This window comes from Parambassis ranga, chromosome 4 (genome assembly GCF_900634625.1).
Source record: "Parambassis ranga chromosome 4, fParRan2.1, whole genome shotgun sequence".
In the NCBI taxonomy this organism is placed as follows: Eukaryota; Metazoa; Chordata; class Actinopteri; family Ambassidae; genus Parambassis; species Parambassis ranga.
In genome coordinates this window covers 21,777,292-21,805,254 of record NC_041025.1, presented here as the reverse complement: position 1 = coordinate 21,805,254, position 27,963 = coordinate 21,777,292, and the positions used below count along the sequence as shown (strand labels likewise).

Sequence of the window (27,963 nt, the reverse complement as noted above, 5' to 3'; positions counted from 1 at the left end):
TGGCCTCCACGTGCTGCTGCTGCTGCCACCGGCGGAAGAAGGTTTGTTTTGATGGTCGTTCGTCCAACGTGCAGCTTCTTGTCTCCTGGTATGTGCTCAGTTATTGTACCAACAGCACACACGATGTCTGCGAAGAGCCAGGTGGAAGACAGCGGCCTGGAAGAAGAGCAGAGAGGGGCGAAGAGGAAGATTTCTCTGTCAGTGTAAGTAAACAGAACGTGACCACGGTGAGCTGCTGCTAACTTAGCTAACAGAGGAGTGTTCGGGTTAAAGGATGCCTGCCGAACACATGTTTTCATAGCTTTTTTTGACTGACAGTATTTATAAACATAATTAAACTGATACAACTAATGTCAAACACTTTTCTATACTGTGTTTACATTCCTTTATTTTACTTTCAAGCTAGCATTTAGCTAACCTTCATTGACACGCTGCCTGTCTGTCCTGCAGCTGTGGTGTTTGTGGGTCAGAGGAAGCGAAGTACAGATGTCCTGCCTGCCTGACACATTCCTGCAGGTGAGATTCATGCGAACACTCAACACAAACAAAGCCTGTTGTTCAGGCTCCTTTAATCACCATCATCTATTCTGCCATGACAGTGTTAGGAACAGCTCCAGATGCACAAAATGACCATTTAAATCACCTCCCCGGGCCTCTAATGTTGTGAAACTAAGAAGTTAAAGGGGAAGAGTAGACCTACTGCAGCCTAAAGGCCTTTCTCTATTGGTGCATGATTGAAACTCCATAAAGAAAACTTCCTCACTCATATTTATAGATGAAGACACAGTTTAATTAACTTTCTATGACAGTATTGAGCCTTTTATAAATACAAGGGTCTCCATGATGTCTATAGCACCAGTTTGTTTGTTTCACACAGGAACATGAAGCCTGAGTAAAAGTATCTTCAATGTTTAGGCTCTGGTGTGTTGACAGAGGATAGTCCCTTGGTGCCGAAGTTGCAGTATATGAAGAGTGTGTGTGTGTGTGTGTGTGTGTGTGACAGCTGGTTTGGCATTCAGACCTGGGATGGTTAATTTCATTAAAGTGGGCCAAAAGATTGTGTGCAAATAAAGTGCAAATAAAAAAAGTGAACAGGGCAATGAAGCCAACATGCTCAGATGTCATCAGATTAATGGATTTTAAGGAGGCTATAATGTAAACACAGGCACTCACATTACTCTTGATGACCATATTCAGGATTTTTATTTGTTTCTTTGCCCCTAACCTCACATAATGTAAGCAGACGTTAGCGTGAATAGTTCCTGATCACAGGTTTAAATATTTAAATTTCACTGTCACATAAATGCTTGTATAATTTCATATGTAAGAGTTCCATCTGTGTCTTACATCACTCTGTTTTTCTGAATCAGAGAAACGATTATGTAACTGTATATATTTTTAAATTCTCTCCTACCTTTGCGTGCAGGAATATCATATTTATGATGGACATCTATGATGGCCATGTTTTTATTATTACGGACTGAACTTTACTTTGATTCACGGCCAGCAACAACATGCCGCTGGAAGTCTCGGCGGTGGGACCGTGAGCCCGTCCGCCGACTTCTGTCGATGCATTTACAGCTTAACCTTCAAACACTAAATGCCACAATAAAGGTCATGCCCGAAGATTTCATTAAGACTTATCAAAAAGCCGCAGAGAACGTCCTTCCCCCTTTCTCCCGTTGTTGCCTGTTGTTTTGGGCATCACTCAGCATTCCTTCTGCATAGTTTCTAGGGATACAGTCTCTGTCTGACCCCGGCCAAATACCTGTCTCTCAGCAAGAGACTGAAAATCAGCTTTGTGTGTGTGTGTGTGTGTGTGTGTGTGTGTGTGTGCTCGGATTAAATCCCTGGAGTTTTTTTGTGTTTAAATCCTTTAAAGAAGGCCAATTACAGGCACATTTTTTTAAGGTTTGATTCTTCTTTCTGGAAAAATGAAGCATTTTATCTCTTATTTGGAAGGAAGGGAGACACAAACACTCCTTCTCTTCCTGTGTTGATGTTCAGACTTTGGATGGATGTTGTCCACTAAATCAGATTGTTGTCTTTGAATCTTGGTCCTGATACTGATGAGAAGTGCTGTAGATACTGAGAACAAGATGGTGTCAGGTATTTGTCTGGATCAGCTCTCAGAGCTCGGCCTGTAACATTTTGAACATCTCTCTTGGTTTTGGGTTCACGTGGAGTGTCTGTGTTTATTCTTCAGTTTGCTGTGTGTGAAGAAGCATAAAGAAGATTCGTCATGCAGCGGTGTCAGAGACAAAACGGCCTTTGTGTCCCTGTCTCAGTTTGATGAAATGGCTCTTCTCAGCGGTGAGCGTCTCCTCCACCTGACTGACAGGAAGAATCACTGAAGGTTTATCTGAGTACAAAGAACCCCACTGTACTGTATGTGACGCCATCCTTTTGTCTGTGCTGCAGATTACAGGTTTCTGGAGGATACTGGACGGTTTGCTGATGGTTCTGCCAGAGATGGTCTCATCCAGACTCCCCGTACCACTGCAAAGGTAAGTCCTTGATTTTCTGGACTTTTATGTTTAAATGCCTGTTAGACTCACATAGATTTATGCCTTTTTGTTTGTTTGTTTTTTGCCCTGCAACACAAAGTGTCAGCATATTGATTTATAAATTGATACTTACTGATAAATAAACAAACAAACCAGCTGATGTGTATTAAAAGGCGACCTCAGTTTCAAAGACAGTCATCATATTAAAGGTTGTAATATGGTGGAGCAGTGTGGAGGCTCCGGGTACAGGGGGGCAGCATCAAAATTCAGCAGAACTGTTGGGATTCATCTGGCCTATGAACAGCCTGACCCACAACAGATGAGTGTCGTAGAGTTGCACAGAACATTTCAGGATTATTCTGATGACAAATGTATAGTTAAATTTGTGATGAATACTCCTTTAAAACCAGCTACGTAAGTGTTTTTTTTAAATGCCTACCATTGTATAATCTGTGGCTGCACTTATAAGCCATTGCCTGTCCTGTTACTACAACACACCACTCAGTGATATTTAATACCTCTCAGTAATTCATGCTCTTTCAAGGCTGCGACTGCTTCAGCGGGTACAGATCAATCAAAATAATGAGGTGTGTTCTCGGGCTCAGATAAAGGTTCGGCTCTGGGGTCTGAACAGTGCAGTCGCAGTGATGTGTTATTTAGCCCTGCACAGCCCGTCCTTTCACATTTAGCTGAGCGCAGTAAGCAGACAGTCAAACCCGTCTTTGCTTTAGTTGTTAATGAAATGTGCACAGCTGGACTTATTGATGCAGAACAGATGTTGGCTTCTCCTTCTCAGAGCAGAGTGATAGTTTTGTTCCAGTGAAATGAGATGTCAGCAGGTCTGTGGTCCCAACAAATCTCTTCAGGGCTAAGAATAGAAGCGTTCTGTTACATCCTGCTTCACTGAACTGTTGTTTGGTTTGAAACGCTGCTGCAGGACGTGAGTTAACCCTTTAGAAGCTCGTGCAGTTGTTTTTAGTGCTGCCTGTTCATTTTTGACAGATGTTTAAATGAGATGTGCGTCTTGTAACATCACAGTTTGTTTGTATTTTCTGACAGATCACACGATGCATTCAAAGACCATCGGTTAAGCTTCTTGTTTCCTAGGTTTCTTTCAGGGGTTTTTATGCGGCGGTGTGCTGTGAGCAGAGACCCTTACTAAGATTGCTTTTGACGTGTGACACACATACATGTGTGGTTATTCTTGTGCTTCTGAGGAACAGAGGCTTCGGAATGTGTGCTAACAAATCTTTCATCCCATCCTGTGAGCTGAGCCAACAGATTTTTTTTTTAGGTTTTTGAATTGCCGACACAGCATTAAGAGTTTCTGTTAATTCAGTGTTTGGTTTGGTTTCTTAAGCTTGTTCCAGACTCCACGAGAACAGAGAACTCGCTCCACCCTCCTCGGGTGGTAAGAGTAAAAAAAAAAGTTTGTTTCGGCATGGAGGTACCATACTCTGCGAGTCTCCTCATACGGCCTAACAAGCTGATAATGTTCAGGGAAGAGGGCGCATAGCATGACAATAGATAGAAGATCAGTGTAGCTGACTGTAGCAGACCTCTGGTCTGTCTGCAATAATACATCCCGTCTCCCGGTGTTTAATGTGCTCGAGCCACTGTAACGCCGTGATCAATAATGGTATTAATTTTTATCGCCACCTCTGTGCGCCGTGTTTCTCCTTCCAGGAGCTGTTTGTCAGCTGCTCATCTAAGCTGTCCATCGTCGCTGTACTTCCTCCTTCTGTCTGTGTGTTCTGCACCTGAAGAAGCTCTTGCGTTTCTCCACATTCATCACGCCCACTAAGTTCCGACCAATCACACAATTGTTCTCGCACACCACTGAGAGAAAAAGTTCTGCCTGGGCCATGTGTCCAAGAGAGCTGCAGAACAGGTGCTCCGAGAAAAAAATGATGTAATTTTGTGGGCAGAACATCGGCAGCGAGGAGCGAGTTCTCTGTTCTCGTGGAGTATGGATCCAGCTTAAGCGTAAATAAACACATTAGATATGGTGGGCTGCTGTTAACTATCATAGACAACTATGGTAAAAGCAAATACTGAGACGATCAATCACGCGTTTTTTTTAAGTGGGCGCTATCATTCACTAAACTGTTTCTTATTTTCTCTCTTCTAGGCTAAAAAACTCGCAGCCAGCGCCCGAAAGATGAACATCACGCTGAAGTTCCTCCCTGTCACCTTCACTAAGAGCAGAGAAAACTCCACCTTCTTCCTAACAAAGTAAGAATAATTCATTCATATTTCACAGGTCTGTGTGTGATTCCTTCATTAAATATTTAATTCAGGACACAAAGATCGTTACCGAACTGTTTATGATGGGCCCAGTCACAGGCCGTGATGTTCCACTCTGCCACACGATGGCACTCTTGTGAAGCCCTAACAGCTGCTGTGTACTGTATGTAGTGCAGGCTCAGCCCAGCTTATCTCATGTCAGGCCTGTGTGTGTGTGTGTGTGTGGACATACAATCCACCTGAGGCAGACGGGGTGTCAGTGACGTTCACGCCAGTCTCTGACAAGCCATCGTAAAAAAGCTGTCAGGTTAGATTAAAGCAGACGGAGTGTCCTTGAGAGGCTGGGACGACAGGAGGTGTGTGCACATATACATGTTGGGCCTTATCAGATGTGGGAGTTACATTTGCAGGCAGTGCACACAGTGATGTCAGTCAAGGAAACGTTTGGTAGTGAAGGTTTAAAACGCATCCTTCTGTGTGTATTACATGAGACATACAGTTCGGCTTTGAAAAAATAACTTCTGTTGAGCTCAAAAATGTTATGTTCAATCAAATGTATGACTTGATCAGTTGCTGATGCGTTATAGATGGATTTTAGAGACTGATGCTCATGACTTCCTTTTCATTCTGACTGATTCCACTGCTAGCCTTGTCGTCCCTGGCCGCTTTTCTCACACCCTGGACAACCCTCTGCCACTCATTTTCCCATTTCTTTTGAGGCTGCCACTCTAATCCCACAGTGGAAGAATAGAGAGAGAGAGAGAGAGGGAGGGTGGGAATGGTTATTGAACTACATATTAAAGTTTTACGAGTCTAAAAATGCCCAGGGACAACATTAGGTGCCAATCAGGATTGCCACTAAAAGAAGTCTTTGTCAGTCCCTCCAGCTGCTTTTATGTTTCTACTTTCCTTTTTCACCACCCATTTTTCCACCCTTACAGCCCTCCACTCTGTCATGTCTGTCTCTGCTGTGCTGCAGGTGCTGATTTTAAGTGTGCACATCCCAGGATGAGACGTTTATGTCAGCTTTTTGTAGCTGCCTATTCCACAGTGTCACAATTCTCAACATCATCTCACAGCGACAGAAAGTTTTTCTAGGATGTCTGTTAAGTGTTTGTTTTCTTAAATAATGTGTGAAGTTCCCACCGCTCCACCAGCAAAAAAAAAAAAGACACAAACGCCTTTTGTTATTGTAGTTTCTGCAGAGGAATCATCAGCCAGCTGCACAGCCTTTCTTTGTTTAGTCTGGTTAGTTTCTCTGTGAAGATTATTCAGCTAACCGCAACAGCACCCCCTTCGAACGGACTCACAGGATGGGATGGAAGGTATACAATAAATAGCGAATGGGATCGAGAGAGAGAGAGGGAGAATGTGCTTCAGAATGTACCAAGTACATAATATAAAAAGCAGATGTGTGAGCAGTGTGACTGCAGCTGGTTAGCGACATATTCATGCTACGCACTCGCGCTGCCAGAGAGGGATCATTACTGGCAGACAGCTGACTGCAGGGCTTTCATGCCTGGCGATGGTGCGTGTGAGAGTACGTGCGCGAATGCGAGTCGGCGAGCATGTGTCTCTTTGATTAAATGTTTGTACGCAAAATAAATGTCTGTGCAACTGCTTTCTTTCCACCTCTCACCAATGACTAATTTAAAAAACAAGGCACGAACAGCAGAGAGATTGACAAAAAATTACAGGCTGCCTCTGCAGTCCAGCTCTTGGAGGGTAAGTATATAATAGCTGGCATTTGGCAGAACATTGGGAGTAGTTGTGTTAGGGTGGAATTATGTTTTCTGCAGCCTGAGCCTGGCATGGCCGGGCATTTTCCTCACAGACAGGCTGAGTGGACTGGACAACACATTGCAGGAGAAGTTACTGTGGGTAATAACTCAACATATTTCTGTAATAACTTGAGATAATTAGTAATATGAGCTGCTGTGGGCTTTTTTTTTTTTCGCCCTGTATGTCACATTCCCATAAATTGGGAATCAGCCTCAATTAACCCAGCTCTCTGGGTTTGAGTAGATTTCATTTTGTTTCCAGTTATTGACAGGTGGTGAAGAAGAAGTGAGAAATAATCTCTTTTTAGTTGGGGCTGGGGGGAGTTAGGGTAACCCATATGTGGACATATTGAGATGAAAGTCTTCTGCAGCCTCTGTGACTTAATTCAGGGATCCAGTGTTCAGCAGCTCTGGTGAGACTGTGAAGTGTTTCTTAACACAATGGTCTGGCCTGCAGAGGTGATAAAGTTTAGATCAGGCTGGTTAATAAAGTTGCACACAGCGGAGAAAGCGCCGCATTTCTCATCTGCATCTGATGGAGGCTACAAATCAGGCCTTCAAGCACGTTTGTGGCCGGCTCATGTTTTAATGGTGTGCCCAGAAAATGAACTAACAAACACAAAGAGATGTCCCCCCGCTGGAATGCTCCTGTCTAACATGGCTACCTTCAGAAGAGGAAACTGCAAAAAGGACTAAGAGTGATGATTATCTCCTTAAAGGTAGGGTAGGAGATTTTGAAAACTCAGTGAGAGTCAGCCAGATTTGGAAAGTAAACACACGCCCCTTTCTCTTGGAGCTCACCCCGAAGCCACGCCTCCCAATCACATGGACGCACATTACCTGAAGACGAGCTGCGGTCTGTGACTTCGGCCATCATGCACGTACCTCTCTGGTGCACACAGAGCAGGAAGAGAGTGACAACCAGCCAATACTCCGCGCAGGGTCCACCCTGAGGATTGGCTGATGTTTTTAGTGTTTTATAGCTTCCACAGATGATTCATATTCTTCATTTTAAAGCGAAACCGCCGAACTAATCGGCTGCTATCGGATTGTAAAGAGAAGTTACACTAATTTAACAAAGTGCATCAGAATGAAATCTCCTACCCGACCTTTAAACTAAAGGCACATAGACTCGACTGTGACCCTCAAAACTTGACCAGTGAAGCATTGCTCCATGAACACTGACATGTGGGTTTCCTGACATTTATTTGTACCTGATATTGACATCAGGAATATACTTGAAGCTAAGTCTGAAGGCCTTGAAACTAAACAAAGATGTCACGTAGTCAAGGTGGAGGAGATCATTGCTCTTTACTCCTGAAACAAACCTTTGTACAGGAATTATACTTGGAACACGCGTCTGTGTTATTGGCGCTTTTATAATGATAATCGGCAACATTTAAGCGTAATCCTGTGTGGGGTTCCACTACATTAAAGCCAGGTCATATTGATTGTGCCATCAGCTGCTTCCAGGAGCCTTTCATTCGTTCTCGCACTGAAAAACAACACGAAGAGTAAAAGAATCAGGAGTTCATTGTCAGAAGACTCTGGCGTGCTCTGCGGATGTTCGTCTGTTTCTTGTCGCCGTATTTAACTAAATTTATGAAGCAGTCAAAAATGTGGACTCCTCCTGGTTCTGTTACTTTGTAAAGACCAGACACAGACCTTCTTTGTTGTGGACTGAGTATTAATAAGTAGTCATTGTACTTCTGTACGTTGGCCGTGTGTGAACTCTCCAGCGGTTGTACAAGCTGACGTTTCACCACTCAGCATCCAGCAATAAGTGGCACTTTTTACGCCTTCGTTGTGCTTTAGGCGCCAACGTCTTTGCACCTTTAAGCTGCAATCAGCTGAATTGACAGCTGTGTGAAAGGGCCAGCTGGAAGATGCCACAGAAGACACTGACGCAACGGCACAGCTCAGCATAAAGGCGGGATGCTCTCAGCAGCATTGAAGCCTGTGTGTTTTCGCTCAGGGGGCAGGGGCGGCTCACTTTTTGGCATCTTGGAGGACTGCGGGAGCACGTTGTGGTGTTCTTTGATTTCCCATGATCATAGACACAAAGCGGTGAATGAGTCCTTGTTGTCACCTGCTTTCTGCACATAATGCAGACTTGTTGTTGTGGAAACAGGAAACATTTCTGTCGAGAGCCTTAACTCAGGCGTGTGCTCTTCAGTGATAACCGGTCATGGTTCTCCTCCTCCGCTGTCATAGTAAAAGCCTTCCACTGGTTTGCAGGTCATTTGTTTGTTACACAGACGGTTCATTACAGCTCTGACATCACTGTAAAGGCGGTCGTGCTTTTGACGCACACGGCCGCTCCATCGTTGAAAGTATCACACATCAGCATTTATTCTGCGCTGGATGCACAACATAATGAGACCACTCTGACAGCATGGAAAATGGGTGTAACTTTAGTACCTCTATTAGATCAATTAATGCAATTTTAAAAAAATGCTATAATGCGATATCCATCACGGCTGGGCAGAAACCGGAGCTGCTGCATGTGATGAATGAATGCACAAATGGATTAAAACAGAGAGAGGCATATTTCACCTCCAGATTTCATGGCAGCAGACGACTATTCATCACTTCACGCTTCGCGCGCAGTACGACTTCTGCTTTCCAAAAAAAATTAGGCTCAAGTGAAACAATCAGCAGCAGCTTTAGCTGAATGTTTTTCAGACTCCGGCAGACAGACAGACTTCTGACAGGCTGTCTTTGGCTTGATTAACCACTGCTGATGCAGAGCAGAGTCTGTGTGTGTGTGTGTGTGTGCCGGCTCAGGCAAACCTCACATCAGAACGGGCGAATAGTAGTTTGCATCAGTGTTGCAAACACTGTCATCACACTTGGCCACGTAACCGTGGGCTGCACGCTGCTCCCTGGCTCTGAGCGATACTGTAAATTAACCAGCAACTCGACTCGACCGTGCGGCGTGAAGGAGACAGAACATAAACTTGTCATGCTTTGTGCAAAGTTGGCAAACATGTTAATAATTAGGTTTCCATGTGTCGTTCAAAATTTAATTACACACAGTCTTGTTATTAGCCAGGAGAACATAAGTGTGACTTCTGGCCGTGAAGCCTCACTCATTGTTTTAAAGCCGCACTAATGCCGTCTGGAGGAAAAATATATTGACAACTGTATTCAGATTACTGTGGAATTTGGTGCAGACATTTATGCTTCCCAGAGGATTATTCTTAATGACTCGGGTATCCTCTGACTTTCTGTCTAACACGACCTGCAGATCCAACTTTCCAGTCGTCCCTACATGTGAGAATCCTAAAGCTAATGACCAGGTGTTCAGTATCAGGCCCGAATTATCTTTTTTTTTTGGCACATTGGAGGTACTAATCTAAGAATAGAAATGAAGAAATAAGTCATCCTTTCAACGCTGTCCTCCGCTATAAATACAAGGGCCTCATGCCACATTAAGCACAGCTGTAGACATGTTGTCTTCTTCTACAATCACACACATACACACTTAGACCAACACGTGTCTGCACATGTCTTAAGACTGCAGAGTCCAACATCTGCAAGAGTCCAAGAAATCCTCTCCAACCATTGGTTTTAATTTTGAATTCATTTGCTTGCATCTCAAACGCCATCATCTCGTTCCAACAGCACCCACTCGCCACCCAGAACTGCCTGCGACGAGCGCACGGTTTCACACAGAGCGCCATTTTTGTTGTCAAGTTAATCCAGCCAGATGGATTTTGAGCTCCGACTGCCAGACCACCAGTCAGGCTTTCTGGTCTCTGGTGTCAATGGCACATGCAACCCTGATCACTTATTTAATCAACAGAGTGCGGCCTTATTAATGATTTCATCCATCTTCCTCTGAGTAGTCTGCTGTATGTCTCTGACAGGCAGACGGAGTGGCATCCTGAAATGCTGACGGGTTCAGTATGTACCACTGTCTGTGTCACAGAGTACCAGAGTGAAATAATTCCTCCTGAAAACATGGCTTCTTAAAGAGCAATTCAAAGGTAAAAACACTGAAATCGGTGTAATGAGCTTCCTTGCATGCCCTCTGCAGAGCTTCAAATAAAATGGGTTATTCATTAAACCGCTCATTGGGTGACTTATGAAATGAGATTGGCACATGGCCAGAACAGAGAGGGAAAATGTAAGCATGTTGTATTATTAATGCTGTTTCACTGGAGCTACTGAAAGTGTGTCAATCTGAGAAATGAGCATTTTGTGCTTTGTAAAAGTGAGAAGATGTAAGAATTCCACGAGGGCAGCAGGTAGTGATACTCAAACTTTGCAGGGGGCCCACCGGGGAACCAGTTAATTAACAATCAATGCCATTTGTTTCCTTCTGAATTATTAACTACATTAAGTTGAATGGAAACCTGGCCAGATTTGAACCTGATTTGAACCTCCTGTTTTGAGAAGGTAGACATAAATGAAGGCTGCAGAGCTCAGGGTGTTTTACAGGGCCTCGGTCATTTGTAGCCCTTGTTGTGAGAGGTTTAACTTGTATTTGTTTGCTTTAAAGCTTTAAAACCTGAACACCGAGTTTTATGACTATGCAGCTTTTAAAAGACAAAGATGACCAAATCGGTTATTACCTGGACTTTCTTCCAAACACGAGAAGAAACTATGGATTTGCTTGGTTTTCATAAATTGTTCAGACATGAGGGTGCCGCTATTGTTGTTGTGCAAACATTGTGTATCCTAGTGAGAGAAACAGAACACGACTGTGCTGCCAATTTGCGAAAGAAGAAACCACTCAGGGAACAGCAAGAGATGACCGCTTCTGTCCTCTTTATGTAACGTCGGTTGCCTAAAATAATTTAGAAGATTTGTTACTCAATACGCCGAGGTTTCATAATAATGAAAGAAAACAAGCACTACTTGCAGATCGGATCATAAACCCACTGAAGTCAGGATGACTGTTCTTTCTTTCATGGATACAAACACACATACAGTTTCCGCCTTAAGGAGCTCAGTCAGGACATCCGGTGGAAGCAAAACGGTTAATCACATGCTCATAATAAAATGTTTATCTTTTTTTTTCTGGACTTGTACCAATCCTTCGTCATTCACTAAGGCTTGTTGTCCAGCAGGCCGTTTGATGGATAATCCCTTGCGGAGGAGAAATGCTCTTTGATGCAGGGCATACGAGGTAGCAGATAGCTTATTGTATGGAATTCTGTTGAGATTATAACCCTTACAACATAATCTTTTTGTGGTTTAAGTGGTTAATCGTTTTAAATAGGCGTGTATGAAGGAACTGTTGCCCCACAGCTGCTCCTGCTCTCCTGTAAACACTGTTGATGGTGTGATGGTGACCTTCTGTCAGGTCTATCTGGTATTTAAAGCAGCTGTCCTTTCTTGTTTAAGCTTCTGTTTTGACTTTTGCCTGCCCACCCCCACCCCCCACCCCCTCTAACAATGAATGATGGCACTTATCCCAGGTATGCTCCATGGCCTTGCCTGAAATGATTGCATGCGTCTTTGGGCAAGCCCCTTTTCCTATTGAAAGGCATAGTTTCCATTTGCTGTAATGACAGAATAATGGCATCACACCTGGTGCTCCACCCTCATTTGCTTGCACTCACACACCTGCTGCACACATATACATGTGTACACACTGACACACTAAAGAGGCCAAAAAAACGAAGCAAACTCATAAATGTCTCTGACTAAGGGGTTAGAGGTGTCAGGTACCTCCTACAGTTTCGTAGGGAATCCCCTCCCAGCCCCTCATCAACACTCCCGACATGCCTGACGCTGCCTTCGCTGCCCCCGTCACCTTCATCTTACAACCTTGTGGAAACTCATAACCACGTTTCACTGTGTGTTCAGCACATTTTTCTGCACTTCTGAACTCCTCCTACCCATCCTGTTTCTGTTTGGAAGGAAGAACATGTAATGCAACCATCTGGATCCACAAAGCGACACGGCAAACGTCAGAACTGTGCCTGTTTGCTAAAGGCACATGGTTTACTGAACAGCTGGGGCCTGTTTTTTTTTAATTATTCCACGACATTTATTTAATATTTTTTATTTATTTAGTCTGCTTGCACAACCAACATTGCACAAATGTGTCCCAAACAAACTCCAGCATGCAATTAAATGTTGTCTTTATAAAAATATGGCAGTACCTTTGCTTGCTGGAGTTACAATGACGAGTTTAAACATAACCACCTGTCTGAAATGCTGTCAGCTGGACTCCACAAGACCTTAACCATCCTGTGGTGTCATGATGCTGGCAGTTTGATTCCAGCATATTAATTCTGTTGGTTTAGACCATGTGGGACAGCTTTTATATTGTCCCCGGATTGCTTTTTTTTCCACCTCAGTAACCTGTGAGAGGTGCCAGATCCTTTGTCCCGATCATGGTGTACAGTCTTCCTGTCTCACAAGGAGACTTAATTAATCATATTTTTGACTTTATGCGCAGTGCAACAAGCTTCCAAAGCCTTATCTTTTTATCGTACCTCTTCCCTTCCCTTGTTATGCTGTTTGTATTCTTGCTAGGTTTCTCTTTTTTAGGGTTACTCGTAGTGGAAAGGTTCTTACTTCCCAAGAAATAGTCCCAGATAAGGTCCTCCATGGCACACTCCAGGAATGGAAACACTTTGTACAACAAAATGTAGTTGTAGCAAAACACTTAATGGGTGTTACCATCCAGGTGTCGATAAAGATTCTCAGTCATCCAGGTAATTTCTTATTCAGGAGCTTAAAGTAGGGCAACATCACTCATCCTCATCATCCATTGAGGATGTTTGGTTGCTCCTCCCTGAGTTATTGGCTCTGGGACTGTTGTGAGGACCAGGGAAGCAGAAAGGTGACGTCTGAGGCCACCACCTCTGTTGAAGGACAGTCTTCAACTTGTCATAGATGGCTTTCCTGACTCCCATCTGTCCTCTCAGTCTAGAATGTGTAGATGGACTGCTGAGTTGTGATAAAGCGACAACTGGTCAGAGTGTCCTGGAGCCTCCCACCGAGCCACAAAACGGTTCTTCAGAAACAGGGTGACGTCACGGAAGCTCTGTCCATAGTTTTTACTGTCAATGGTTCTGCTCTGTAGAGCTGTGCTCCTGTGGTGTACGATGTGCTTGTGTAGTGATTGTTTAGTTTATCCAGTATACCGGTGGGTGCATACCTCGCTGCACTGACCCACAGATACTATGGCTTTTTGTCAGATTTTTGTCCTTCGGGTGGACCAGTTTATGTAGTATTATGTAGTGTAGTCATAGTTTTAAGTGAATCCAGATGTGGTGATTATTGATAATCCTCCTGGGTTTTTTTTCCAACACTCCTGATTCTTACTGACAGTGTTCTTTTTTTTCGCAAGCTGCTGTCCTCTTCCCTGTCCGTTTTGTGTGGGAAGCCCAGTCGGGATAGCCACATGTTTATGGTGCTTTTTTGATGTGCAGTTGCTCCTTCTGTTTTCCCTCTTGTCCTTGTGGGTACAGCTTGTGCTCTGTGATGTAGGGTCTGATGACTCCCAGCTTGTGTTCCAGTGGATGGATGGAGTGAGCCCAAAAAATATTGGTCGGTGTGGGTGTGGATGGGTGTTACATGCTCGTCAATGTTGAGGTTTCTGTCCTCTTTCAAGTTTGTACCTGGATATGGCCTCTTAGTCACCTCTTTAATCCTTAGGATTTCTGGTACGGTGAAAGGCACATCAGCATTACAAGGTGACTCAATCACCAGTATCTCCGCTTCCTTGGAAGTCCATTTGTCAATCTCTTCTTTGTTGTCTTGCTTATTTAGAGGCAAGCCCCCTCTACTTCCTCTAAGAACGATCTGAAAGTCATAAAGGGGAGGTTCTAGGGATTGAAACACAATCGAAGATGAATCACCTTAATCCTGACTGTTCTTGCAGTGGAAAATCATAGTTACTCACTGCTGTTTGGAAAAATCTAACCAGTGAGGTCAAAAAAGGGACGTTGTCACATCTTTACACCCGTTGTAGTCTTGACCTTGGCATGCACCATTGTTGTAAAAATCAGTGTTGATCACAATGCTGTTTGTGTGTTGCAAAAAAAGTAACGATGTGTGAGTTTAGATAAGATAAAAGTCTCTATATTAGAAAATGTTTATCAAAGCAAACCTCCAAACTCTGCTCTGAATCTCTCTCCGTTCAGTTCCAAAGCACTAATAACAAGGTCTCTTGAAATGTGCCTTACAATTAGACTTTCTGAGGTTATGTTTCATCTTCATCATCCTTAAGCTCCATCAAGGCCTCACTCTCTCTTTTCTCTGTTGAAGAAGAGGTTTATGAATCAGCTCCACCCTATATATGGTAAATTCTGTGGTCTTGAGCAATGGAAGTCCTAGTAGTTATGGTCAGCTCTCGGTATGTTGGGCATCTGAGTGGAGTAGCCTTTATTCTGTTCCTTTAATGCAGGAAAACTATACTTTGCTGTTTTTCTCTCATCTCTACAACAGAACTCTCTCTCTGTGGCGTTAGGTTTGTTGTAATACCACACATGCTCCCATCGTTCATGGGAAATATTAAGAGTTATCCTAATATTTTGAAAGAATAAAGAAAGCTGAGTTCTGTCCTCTGCGGTATATCACTTTTTCTTGGCGAATTCTAACAACAGTAGTAGATGTGCAGCTGTTTAGGGAATAACTGTTTAGCCGTAACACGCCCAGCAACCCAACCACGTTTAATAGTTACTGCCCAAAGCATTACTCCAGAAGAAGTGATTATTATGTGATATCCACCAGCTGGTGTCCTAGTATCGAGTGTATATGTCACGGTTTCCATGGTGACTTTTGTTGTGTGTGTGTGTGTTTTTTTTATTTATTTTGCGCATACACAAACACACCGCAGAGTCGCACAGATGGACGAGATCTTGGACGCAGCCAGGCGTATTGTCTTGGACAGATTAAGGCTGAATCCATTTTATGCTCTGAATTTAAACAAGGGCATTTGTGTTTGACTGTGAAGGGAATACTGTGAGAGCACAGATGACCTCATCGGCCCGTGTTGAGAAACAGGCATCAAGCACTACTGTTTCTGATAAGCTCAAAGTAAAAATGACTTTCTTTGTGTCTCGTTTAGAGAAAAACTTTTCCTGTGGCACCTGAAGCTCATGTTTCCTCAGAGCAGCACAGAGTTCAGTCAGAAAAGGTGAGTTACACAACCATGATTACTTCATTAAAGTCAGTTTTTCTGGTGGAAGCAAATTTTTGAGGTTGTTGATGACATGTTTTCCCCTCTTTACTTGTTGTAGAGTGTCTGACAGACAACCCTTGGAGCAGATCTTGACCACTTACATCCATCCCACAGAGTCGGATCCAGTGATACGCCAAAAGTAAGCTTATCCCCCTTAACATGAAAGTCCAACCAAGATGTGTGTGGGTGTGGATCCATCCTTGTCCTATCTCAATGATGAAGCCCAAACTCTGGGTGTGAGATGGACTCACCATCAATCAGTGATGATTTATTCCTCGGAACATTCCTAGATCAACAGTGGTCACAAAAACTTGATGGAGAACTGTGGCCATTGCAATCTTGGTGCTGTCTAATTGGTGGGTAATCTACAAAAAGGCAAAGTCATAGAGTGAGACTAGATCAATCCAAGTCCTTGATCATGCATATTAGAAATGATGGAGTTAACTTGCCATGATATCTGTAGAGACCAAAACGTTTCTTGCACCAGGCTCCAATCATCATTGTCATCATCATACTGCTGGGAGGATTGACTAGTTTTTGGAGCCAGCCTCAAGTGGCCATTTAAGGAACTGCAGCTTGTAGCACGACCTTACCTTTGGTTTCATTTGTCAGCTCCAGAGGCTGCTGCTTGTTGTTTTTGTTTTAACGAACTGATTTCAGTTCCAGCACCCAAAGCCCAGAAACCTTAGATTAATGTTTTGGTTTACATATGAGTAAAAAATAGGAAACTTTGACTACTTTGATAGATGGTTTGGAAGACATCTCAGTTCGGAGATGGCTGCTGTTTTGGCTTTTTGTTTTCTCTTAAGCCGTTTTCCTGTTGGCAACAACTTTAAGGCTGTTTTATTTGTAGCTGAGGAAGAGAATGGAGAAAATGTTATCTAAATGAATCATTCACGCTGAAAGGCAGGCAGAGGAAGGGCTGTTTTTCTATGGTCTGAAGCAGATTGTTCTTTTTTTACAATAGATTAGTTTTATATGCATGGCCTATAAAAATACCAGCTGCTAGTAGCCATGTGTTGATGACCTCTGTTATAGGCGAGAACACATTTGCCTATAAACCCACACGTTTATCCTCCTCCCCAGTTTTGAATATATTTCTGATATGGACAGAGCAGATGAATCAGTGTTTACATATTCAGTAATCAGTCAGTGTCTGTACAAAACATTTGTCCAAAGGTTATCTTTGTCACACAGAATGTCTTGGGCCTCTTCATGTTCTAACTCCCACAGTTATCTTTGTAATGTTGCTCTTGCTTGGCTTTCTTTTTTGTGTCCCAGGCTCACATTTCTCCCAACATGAACTGCCATCTTTGAACAAGGCAGGTTCTTTGACTGCAGTGTTTCTAATCTGAACCTCTAACAGGGCAGTGATCTGACTCCTCTGACCTAACCTTTACACTGATAACAGTCTGCAGAAAGCAGCCTGCGCTGGGAGCACATTGGTAGACAGGTGTACCTCTTTAATAGATACCTGGCTTGGTCCTGCGCCAGCCTTTTAGAACACAGGCTCTGTCGAGGTTCAAGTGAGTGAGTTTAACGCTCCACGGCCCATTGGCTGGCTGTTTACAGCAGGGTCAGGTGCCATGGCTGTCAGTAGCACGGAGGATTGGCTCCTGGGCACAGAACCCCCCCCCCCAGTCAGAGCCTTTACATACTTTATATCAGTCAGCATACCAGTGTACATTTGGGTCTCTGCTGTGCTGCACTCAGTCAATGAGCTCTTTGTGTTTCGACCCCTTCAGTGACCACCCTTAAAATGCAGCCAGTGTATCTATACTGTATGCTTTGTTCTTGTCTTTCCAGTGAGTCTCCTGTGTTAATGTGAATTTCCCTCTCTCAGGTTGAAGATGTATGTGCACGCTCCCTTCGGTGATGTGAAGGTCTTCATGAAAGCAGAGGGGAGAAAGGCCAACTCTGTGCGGTGAGCTCTACTTGTACCTTACTTCCTGTCATTAATAAAATGTGACATGTTCCTAATGTTCCTGGAACATATAGGACTGTCTTTTATCATTTTATATATACAGGTGCAGAGAGTTTGACAGGGATGGGTAACATTATTTCATACAGAAACTTGTTTATTGGTTGTTAAGAACACTTTGGCAAAATTTCTTCCAACTTTCATCCCACCTGGACTCAATAATAATCTGATTTTGGTGGTTAAAGGTCATCATCTCTTTGACCCCATGCATGACTTATGAACTTGTGGGTCCTAATCACAAGCTTGAAGCATTTTGGCACCGTTCACACTGGAGAAAGTCAATCCAGCTAGAGTAGCTTTAAAGATGGATACGTTCAGAACTATTTTCAAATCTGGCCATAACACACGCCTGTCCGCACTCAATCCGGCTTGTTTGTTGTCCTCCAAACCGCTAGGTGGTGCCTCGTAATATACAGAGTCCCGCGACCCGGACACTGTCCCTGTTAACCTGAAGTATGGCATCGCTAGCAGGATTTGCTAGCTGCATTTGTGTTCAGACCTGAGCCAGATGTAAGCCAATCTGGCTAGATCCACCTCCGAGAGATGGATTGAAATTAACCTGGATATATCCGGGTTCAGACTATATCCGGATACGGCCCGAATCCTGCTCTAGTCGGGTTGATTTCAGCAGTGTGAACGGGGTCGTAGTCAGATGTTGTCATTCTTTAAACATCCCATTTGTGTGCCCACACTGACCTTCGATTAAGCCTGCTAGTCGTGAGTAATTCATTCAGCATGTACGAAACGGACATAATTTTGTTTATGAACGTGACATCACCACCTTATAAATTCCATTAAGCCTACGCGGACTTTTGGCAACGAGGCTTCTGTGGCAGCTTTTCTCTCCTCTCCTCCTGCATTGATTGCAACACTGAGAATGCCATTGATCAAGAGAATTATCCTCAGCTTTTATCTTCATCATCATCCACCCCATGACGTTCTCTTTCCATCATTTCTCTTCCCACCTATCGCTTTCATTTTTTCTGAGGATGGTGATGATAGCAGCCATTCGCCTCGCCTGTTTGTAGATTCGTTGGCCAGTTTCCATTTTCACTTAGTCATGGAGTGAATGATGATACTCGGCCCTCATAATCATTACCCCCGAAACATCATGAAACCTCCCATCCCATCCTTCATCCTTGTAACACACACACACACACACATACTCCTTTTGTTAAGTGCAGTGGGCCGGGCTGCTCCCTCAAAGCACATAAATTACATTTTATGACAGCATATAGAGGGGAATTACAGAAAGATTAATGAAGAGGTGTGCCAGCGTTTACCACGAGCCGTCACATTTTACACTTTAAAGCCTCTTAAAGGGATCCATTATCTCTCATTTACAGTCACTTTTGTGACTTACATATTAGTTTTATATAACCATTTTAGGTATTTACACCATTAAAAGGTTAACCCTTAATGGTTTTATTAGCTGTGCTGGTTGTTCATTTCTGACATCACTGAGCAGAGTTAAAGCAGCAGCATCACACAGATCATGGTTATTAGCCATGTTTGGTAGCTCCTGATCTGTTTTTTTTTTTTTAAACACCATGAAACAGTTGTTAGCCAGTTCTCGACTTATTTTGCTCATTTGGCTCGCTGTCATTGCACAGGTTAAAGTGTGTCCACACAACTGAGTGTTCAGCATGTTAACAGTGCACTGAGGCTGATCAGGCAGCCAAGCAGGAAGTGTAAATAGTGTACTCTTACATTTTAACTGCCTACGGACAGCACTGTGTTTTATAAGATGTGTCCTCTTGTCCAAGTGGACATTTATGAAGAAGAAATTCCTGCAAGATGTCATTGAAACTGTTTCAGCAAACTGAGAGCTGCATCTTTTGCAACATTCATAGACTGTGAAGTTCAGACAGTCTGATCCTGTCTATCATGATGTGCTACATCCGTTGCCTGGCAACCGGAAGTTGATAACAAGTTTTTCTCTTCAGCTTTGCTTATGGAGCTCGCTGTACTCCAAAAAGAATCCAGCCATCAGTGGCGCACAAATGTTGGACCCTGAAGGCGTCCAAACGAAAACTGATTTTTTTTTTTAAAAGCTGCATTTGAGGAGCCTTCGATATGGGACAGCCTGTGATGTAATCAGCCTAGAAATGGATGCAGAGCCTAGTTATTGTGTTAAGAAGAATGGAATGAATGTACGCTCCCACTGATAATTGCTGTTGGACTTAAACTTTCAAAATCTATTAGTCCTCCCTAGGTTTTTGTCCAAATTTGAAGACATTCTGTCCACAAACACAGCCATTGTTGTAACCAGCACACAACAGACATCTCAGTATGCATTATATAATACAAATTTACAGTACAGTGGACTCCTCAACGCCATGTCACTGCTGCATATATCATTGTAGTCACTCCCTCATGGATGGAAAATATGAAGCAGTCAGCAGTTCCCATCATACTGTCAGAGGGAACCGTACTGTACATCACGGCAGAGATGTACACAGCTGTACTGCATGTTAACGGCATAAACAGATGTAAGGAGAATTCTTCAGCCAACAACACAAATAAACACTTTTTACACACACACACCAGGCACACACACCAATACACATCCAAACTCCTTATCCATGATTGCATGAAGGATTTCTGGCCTTAAGGTGTGGAAGGAGGAATCGCGTGAAACGGTCACACCGCGGTGGAGACGCACAGGCACCTCCCGCTGAGAGTGCTTTAGAAATGACTCACAACAGGTGGTGTCATTTGCATAACAGCATTTCAGCTATTAACCAGACACAGTCACAGCTATAAATCTGAGGAAGAATTCCTTCACCGCGTCTTGTCAGGTTTTTATAATGAGTAATCCTCCATAGTATCACACTCTTCCCTTTTCTGTCTCAGTGCCTGAAAACATCTGCGGCGGCCGCTCGTCCACACTAAATTAGCGAGGTACGGTTACATAACAGGGTCGTGGCCTCAGCTCTAATAAGAGGAAGGGGAGAAGTCACGTCCCACTCCGGGGGTCCCAAAACAAATTCAAAGCCTTTCAGCCACAAACAGGCTCCCACTGTTTATATAATGCAGCCTTAGAAGAAGAAACCCCCTAATTTTGGACTGTGTTATTAATGTTATGAAGTCATGGATAGCAGTTGTCATGGCTACTTAGAGGTCATTTGCCACAAAGGCAGTGAGTGCATGTTTGTGTTGTTGTGTATGTCTACTGGAATATCAAGCCACTCCAACAAAGGGGTTCTTGTGCTTAGCTAAACATGGCTGTGTAAGCAGCATCCTCTTACTGGAAAGGAGACAAACCGTGCATCAAGAGAGTCATTTACACGCCCCGGGATGTTTGTTTGTGTTATTTTGTCATGTTTATTTTTGTATTCGCTCGGCTCCTGTGATCCTGAGGATGCCCTCTCCTCTTTTCCCTTACCTCCGCCTTTCCTTTTCGTCAGCCAGATCCCGCAATAGCGTCCACACCTCCCCATGTGTCAGATGTACAGATGCTGTTCTTACATTTTGTAGCCAAAAAAAAGGAAACATCTGTGTGTGTGTGTGCATTCTGTTCTTTAACCAGTGTTGTGGCCCTGTAGGACAGTGATGTTTCTGTCCAGTCCTAGCTGTGCTTTCCCTCACATATTTGTGGCAAACCCTTTCCTCAGCCCTCAGACTCGAGCTGCTCTCCCTCAGCTTGCCCTGAAGCTGTGTGTGTTTCTGCACAGCAGATGCTTCCTGCAGGTCTCCTGCAGTGCTGGCCTGGTGAGGCATTTTTAGTAGCAGATAATATTGGGTGAAAATCGTTTGGTTTTCTGGTCATTCCTCAGCTGTATTTTGAGACTTCAAAGAAAATTGTGTTTTAAATGACATTTTTTTGGGATCCTCAGAGTTGAGCTCACCATAGATGGGCATATCTACATCTATCTTGTCAGCCACTTGATTAGGTACACCTTGCGGGCATCGGGTTAGAATCCCTTTAGCTGTAGAACTCTTATTTCTTGATGGCATGAATCCAGCAAAGTGTCGGGTTCCTCAAAGGTTTTGGTTCATATTGACATGATAGCATCACACAGATGCTGCAGAACTGTTGATACATGCTTCCATGTTGTTTATGCCGAATTCTGACCCTACCAGCTGAACTGGAGACCCATCAGACCAGGCGACCTTTGTCCAGTCTTCTATTGTCTTCTTTTTTGTTTTAAATTGTTTTAAGGCTGCTGCCAAGCAGTGTCATACAATGACTAGCAAGGCGCCCCATAGGCTAGGGTGAAGTGTCTCGCCCAAGGACACACAACAATGACTTAGGGAGGAGTTGGGATTGAACCACCAACCTCCCGGTTATTGGACAACCCTGCTATCCCACTGAGCCACTGTTAAACTTTATTAAAATTCTTGGACATCAGGGCTCGTCCGGGATTTGAACCCAGGACCTCTCGCACCCTAAGCGAGAATCATACCCCTAGACAAAGGGGATAAACATTTTTTGGTGAGGCTGTGTGAACTGTAGCCTCAGTTTCCTGTTCTTAGGTGACAGGAGTGGCACCTGGTGTGGTGTTCTGCCTAAAGGATCGACTTGTTGTGGGCTCAGAGATGGTATTGTGCATAACGAGTTAAAACGAGTGGTCACTTTGAGTGTGAGTGGTCACGCAGCATTGAGCATCACCAACACTCACCTCATAACCCTCGCTCTCACTGCTGTTTTTCACATTTCTGGCCTGACTTTCAGACATTTGTGATTTGTTTCTTTGTTGTCAGCACTAGTTGTCCTCGTTGACGTTGTCCTGCGTGCACTCTGAACTCGGGACACCCAAGGCGGACACAGGAGTGTGTGGTCCATCCCAGTTTTTAATCAAAGTGCATCCTCAGTTTCATAATATTTTCTGTCTCCCTGCTGATTGGTCACAGCAGCAGAGGGGGAAAACAATAGGAACCTCCCTGAAGAGAACATCAGTCTTGTGTGCCCCCCCCCCCTCCTGTTCTGTTCATTCACTAGAACACAATATAGAGACCAGATGTGTGCGGGTTCTTGGCTCAGCCACAGCTGTGTTTTCTAGAAATGGCCAGAGTTTTAACAATCCCATCGACACCACAGGGAGCCACAGTCTGCCATCTCCCCTTCTGTAACTGTTGTTTACAGACATGCATGTTTCAGCTTAGCTCATATATCCACGGAAATAAATAAAAAAACACACCTGTGAACATTCATTCATTGCATGTTGGACATAAACGGGTGGATGCAGTAGGTGCTTCTACTTCAGGACCCTGCCATGTCAGCTCCTCAGTGTGCACTGTTGTTCTATTATCTGCTTTAATATTTGTTGTTTGTGGTATAATTAGTGGATTCTTTCCAGTAGTGGAGGCTTCCTGCAAGTAACGACCTGTAAATGTCACACTACAGCAGACTGCTTTGATTGGCTTGCAGAGTGGGCGTCTACCTGGTCCTCTCAACCTTTTAGCAAAACAAACAGTGGCCCGAGTGCGGATGGTGCCAGTTACTGTGTGCATCCAAAATACGTCCTCTGTATGATGCATGGTGTGTTTTGGTGACGACAGACCAAGCTGCATGGTTCAGCTCAGCCCATGTCTCCCAGGAATCCAGTTAACTATTGAGCCTGGTGATTTATGAGCATGTCTAATGCATGACAGGACCACTGTGAGACAAGACTGGACTGATGTCATCTAGTGCAAAGGAAGAGTAACAGAGTGGTTTCATGATTCCTAAAGCCAGTCTCCATCTCCTGAGACAAAGACAATATTTACATACTCTGTAAACCATCAGAACACCACACTGACTGATGCTAGTAGCTAACTAGAAAATGGCATTTCCTGAAGAAAATGCAAGTTTGATTGCTGCAGCTGAAGCATTGCTTTGAATGCTGATGTGAAGGATTGCTCTGACTTGCTGGAGAATCAGAGCAATTCAGAGCTTTGTATGCCTCTGTGTGTCAGCCTGTCACCATGGTAACAGCACAGGAGACCTCAAAAACCACTCCAACTTTGAGAGCCTGGCGTGCGGAAATGATTCAGAATTAGAAAATTCTGCATACAAGTTTGATAGAGCAGCATCTAATGAGCGTTTTAAGACTAAAATGGAGTCTGTAGCTTGAAATTTGTAGGAGGAGATACATTTGGCAGATGACCCTCGTTGAAGGGCTCTCTCATAGACTCCCATGTTAAAAATGACACCGAAATTGCTTAATATTTGAAAAATTATATTTTTTGGAGTTGACCCAGAATGTCCTCTGTGAGACGAACATTTTAATAGTTGATTGGCTAAATCGGTCAATGTATGCTGAAGACACACTGCGCCATAAAACATACGGAAGAATAAGAAAGAAGAAAGAGGGTGAAGAACAAGAGTTTGATTGCCTAGCAACGACAATCACTATAGACTATAGTAATAATAGTAATAGTAATAATATATATGCAGAGCAGGTGGCAGTGGTCTACATTCAGTCATTCATGTAGCAACAAAAGCAAACATTTGCTTAAATTTCCCTCAATATTAGTAAAGACTGATAAACCTTTGGACATTAGGAGGCAGTAAACATGTTCATTTCTGCTCTGGTGATGTGTGAATTGAACATGTAGGTCAATGGGGATTGAGTCACTTTTGGAGGCAACATTCTGTGAGAAGCTGCACTTCTGTGTTGGCTTCATTGACTTGGCTGTCCTTCACCTCTGGTGCGCTGCTGCTTCGATAAGCTGAATAGCCAAACAGGATGATTACTTTAACAGACAAGCTTCATTCGGTCAAATGTTGCCAACAGGGATCCAACTTGTGCTAATGGTGCTCGACACAGACACTCATCAGTGGCTTATGGCATCAATTTAGTCATAACTTGCGCACATCCAGGAAGAAAAGCTCCTCTTTTAACAGTAGTGACCATCTTTGTTGCTAACACCCCTTCCTCCTCGAAGACTAATTTACCCTGCGTGTTGTGATTATGTTGTCTTGTAATCACCCTATTATCTCTTTTGTGCCTCCATTTTATCTAAAATAGGTACCATGAGTTGGACATTAAGAAAAGCCTGAGGGATAACCTGTGCTACAAAACCCTGATCGAGTATCCTGTGCTGCATGTTGTGCTCAGAGATCACTGGAAGGACTATCCACTTAAAGGACCAGGTAAACAACAAACAAACACCCAGGACTTCATCCACTGCTTTTATTAGAATAACACTCCATCTCTCCATTAACACCTCTTCTGCTGACTTCCAAACTTATGCTTTCAGTAACATAACTCCAAGCTTTATGCACGTAAAGCCCTAAAACACCAGCTTCTCTCCACTCCCCCGATTCCAGCAGCATTGTATCACGTCCTGCTTTCTCCAGCTGAGGCTTTTAGACACTCTGTTCCCTTATTTTTCACTATGGCAACATGCTACCCCAACGGAAATGTGTGTGTGTTCTGCTCAGCATCATACGCACCAACTTAACCTCAGCAGCCACTGCGGCCAGAAAGAGGATCAAACGAGGCTTACTGCTGAGCGTTGACTTCATGAGTGTTTTAAGTGAAGATGAGAAAAGAGATCAGCATGTACCTGCTTGTCACTTTGGACCAGGAGCCATCGTGAAAGTGTCATCGATTCAGTCCTTCCTGCTGTGCAGAGTGGTCAGACTGTGTGTATCACAGTAAGGTCACAAAAGGACCACACAAACCCCCGTATCAATACGCCGTCAGAGCCAGACTGGCTGAATGATGAATGAGGTCATTTTGGTCCAAGTGTGTGTGTTTTCAGTGATAAGACCTCCGTGCCACACTGTTTTCCTATAATGCTAACCATAGAAACATCCTGATAATTATACATGCCATGCCCTGGGAAGCTGGGCAGGAAGTGATAACAAGCAATCAGACACTGTGGCAGCGGCATATCAGCCAAGGATAAAGTAATGTTGAGTGTCTGGCAGGCTCAGGACACGCAGCATGTAGCCAGCATGTAGATTCTGGTTTGAACCACATTCAGCCAGTTGAAGCTAGCTGATCCTGAGCCAGCTTATGAGTGACAACGCCGTCATCTCGGTTTATAAAAGTGGCCGAGCATGTGATGCTGTACATAAACAGTAAATGTTAAAATGACATGCTAAGTTACTGAAGGTGACAGCGAGGTTTTGTGAAGCCTTTTCACACTGCGGTAAAAACCCACTTACATCTGGCAGTTTGCTTTAGTGGGAAAGGTGCACTCTGCATGCAGTCCTGGGTGACATCACTCTGCAGTAGTCACCCAGTGTGTGCTAGATTTTTTGAAAAATCCGTTTTTAAAAATCGACGATTGAATGAACCGTTCATCAATCACAGACCGACCAATCAGATGGACTTTTACCGCCATCACAAAACCTAAAACATGCCTGTAACCACTGACAGTACATAACTCTGGATGGAGTGTCAGTGACTGTCGCCATGTTGGAAGCATCATAATCCCTCTAAATGCCACATAAAGGCACCTGATTGGCTGAGAGGAATGGCTCTCTTTTTGAACCAGCCCCTAGAGGCTGCGGGGTGAACTACAAGTTTTAACACTTCCACTTCGTTTCATCGACTCTGAAGTTTCCACTTAGTAACTACTCATAGTTCGTCATTGTAATCCAAACGAGTTGTAGCATGTGTCAAGTTTGAAGATGATGCTGTTCAAACAGTAGTGGCAGTGTTTGTGCTAATTTAGCTGCCATAACATGCTGTCTTGCTAACTGCAGCCAGCTTAAAATATGCTAGCTGCTGAGACCAATGAGAAAAGGAACTGAGTTTGAGGTCTGAGGACAGCCATGGTTTGACAGGAGTACACAGAGAGAAAGTTGGACTGTAAGAACAGTGACCTCATGACTTCCAGTCACTCAGGTGTGTTCAGGGCTTTTTGTAAAAACCCAACAGACCATATCCCACACTGAGATGTGTCAGTCTTACTCAGGGATTCTTAGAGTGACTCTTCAACATTAGAATGCAGCTACATTTTTATACTAGTGAACATTGCTTTACTGTCAGCTATCGAAGTTTGGTGTGTCAGCTGTGTCCTTTATCGCTGAAGGATTTGATTAGGTCTTTAAATTTAATGGTCCATACCAAAGAGAAGTAACTAATGGGAGACAGGCTTAGCTTTTTATTGAGTTTCCCAAAGAGGAAAAGCTGAATTTACGTTAATGCTTCATATTAAGGGCTCTGTTAGATAACTGTTTTTTTCATGATACAGATGAAAGTTTTAAAAAGTGAATGTTACACTGGCTTTATGCATGTGAGTGCATGCATCCAGCAGGCTGTGGGGAGATCATGTTAGGGAATAATTGTCTCGGGCACAATTATCCTTTTTACAGTCATTTATCCCGCTGCCTTTCTTTCGCACGTGTCCACCCTGCTTTATTGCATAACTAATTGCTTGGCTTGTTGCCTCATCCTGGAAAGCAGCATGGAGCCAAACCATGGCGTCATCATTCCAAACTGTTTGCACTGTCACTTTCTTTCACACCATTTCTGTTCAGCATGACCCCAGCTGCGCTCCGAAACACTTCGCCTGTGCATACGTTTGGACGTTTAAAAGTTTTGACTTGCTGTTGTTTAATCACATTATACGGAAATGGCGTCATATTTATTTTTACAGCTGAACCTGCATCAGCCCGTGCTGGTTTTACATCAAAGAATGACGGCGTAGATAAAGTTTCAGCCTCACAGCCAGAGTCTGACACTCCGGGGACGACCAACATGTGGAAAAGAACCCAAGAGGTGCATCCTGAAACCGAACCCCCGCAGGAGAAAAAGGCAAAGAGAGGAGCGGAGGAGGAGCAAGAGGAAGGAGAGATCACAGGCAGCAGTGATGAAGACGAGGAAGACGAGAATGGTGCTAATAAAAACGAGGTAGAAGTGAGCAGTCCACAGTGTTGATAGTGGTCTTAATAAGCGCAGTGACAGCAGCAGGGATCAGCATACAAGTGAGAACATTCACGGTTCTACTGATGGCAGCTCAGCTGCCAGGGAGAGTGCTGAGGTCAGCATGACTGCGGAGGATGCTGTGAGGAGGCCGAGCCTGTTCAGACCCGTCACCGTCGGGATGAAAATGAGTCAGCTAATGCTGCTGACAGCTGGGGACTGGAAGGATAACACTCACATGTTGAGGGTGAAATGAGTGACAGGCGAGACGTATCTGACAGGAAGTCATCGGTGCTGTGTCATTGTGGCATTTATATAGAGACACACAGCCAAAATCACTATATATATATATAAAGAGAGAGTCATTTCAGTGTTTATTTTCTACTTTTACTTATTGTTTGTGCAATTGTTTTTTCAAATAAAATTTACTTGGAAACATGTTTGTCTTCATTGTATTCATTTTAGGCCAAACATAAGGCTTGATTCA

The 27,963-nt window shown here is 43.7% G+C and overlaps 1 protein-coding gene across 1 annotated transcript; it reads left to right on the top strand.

The window, feature by feature from the left end:
- The first annotated feature begins 10 nt into the window (after nt 1–10).
- On the top strand, nt 11–27,915 carry znhit6 (zinc finger HIT-type containing 6). The gene is made up of 10 exons (XM_028404502.1): nt 11–203; nt 451–516; nt 2,207–2,313; nt 2,422–2,507; nt 4,639–4,742; nt 15,573–15,641; nt 15,745–15,825; nt 17,530–17,610; nt 24,624–24,748; nt 27,211–27,915. Exons 1-10 carry the CDS (start codon nt 52–54, stop codon nt 27,489–27,491), a joined length of 1,152 nt encoding a protein of 383 aa, XP_028260303.1. The 5' UTR covers nt 11–51; the 3' UTR covers nt 27,492–27,915.
- The last annotated feature ends 48 nt before the right edge of the window (nt 27,916–27,963 follow it).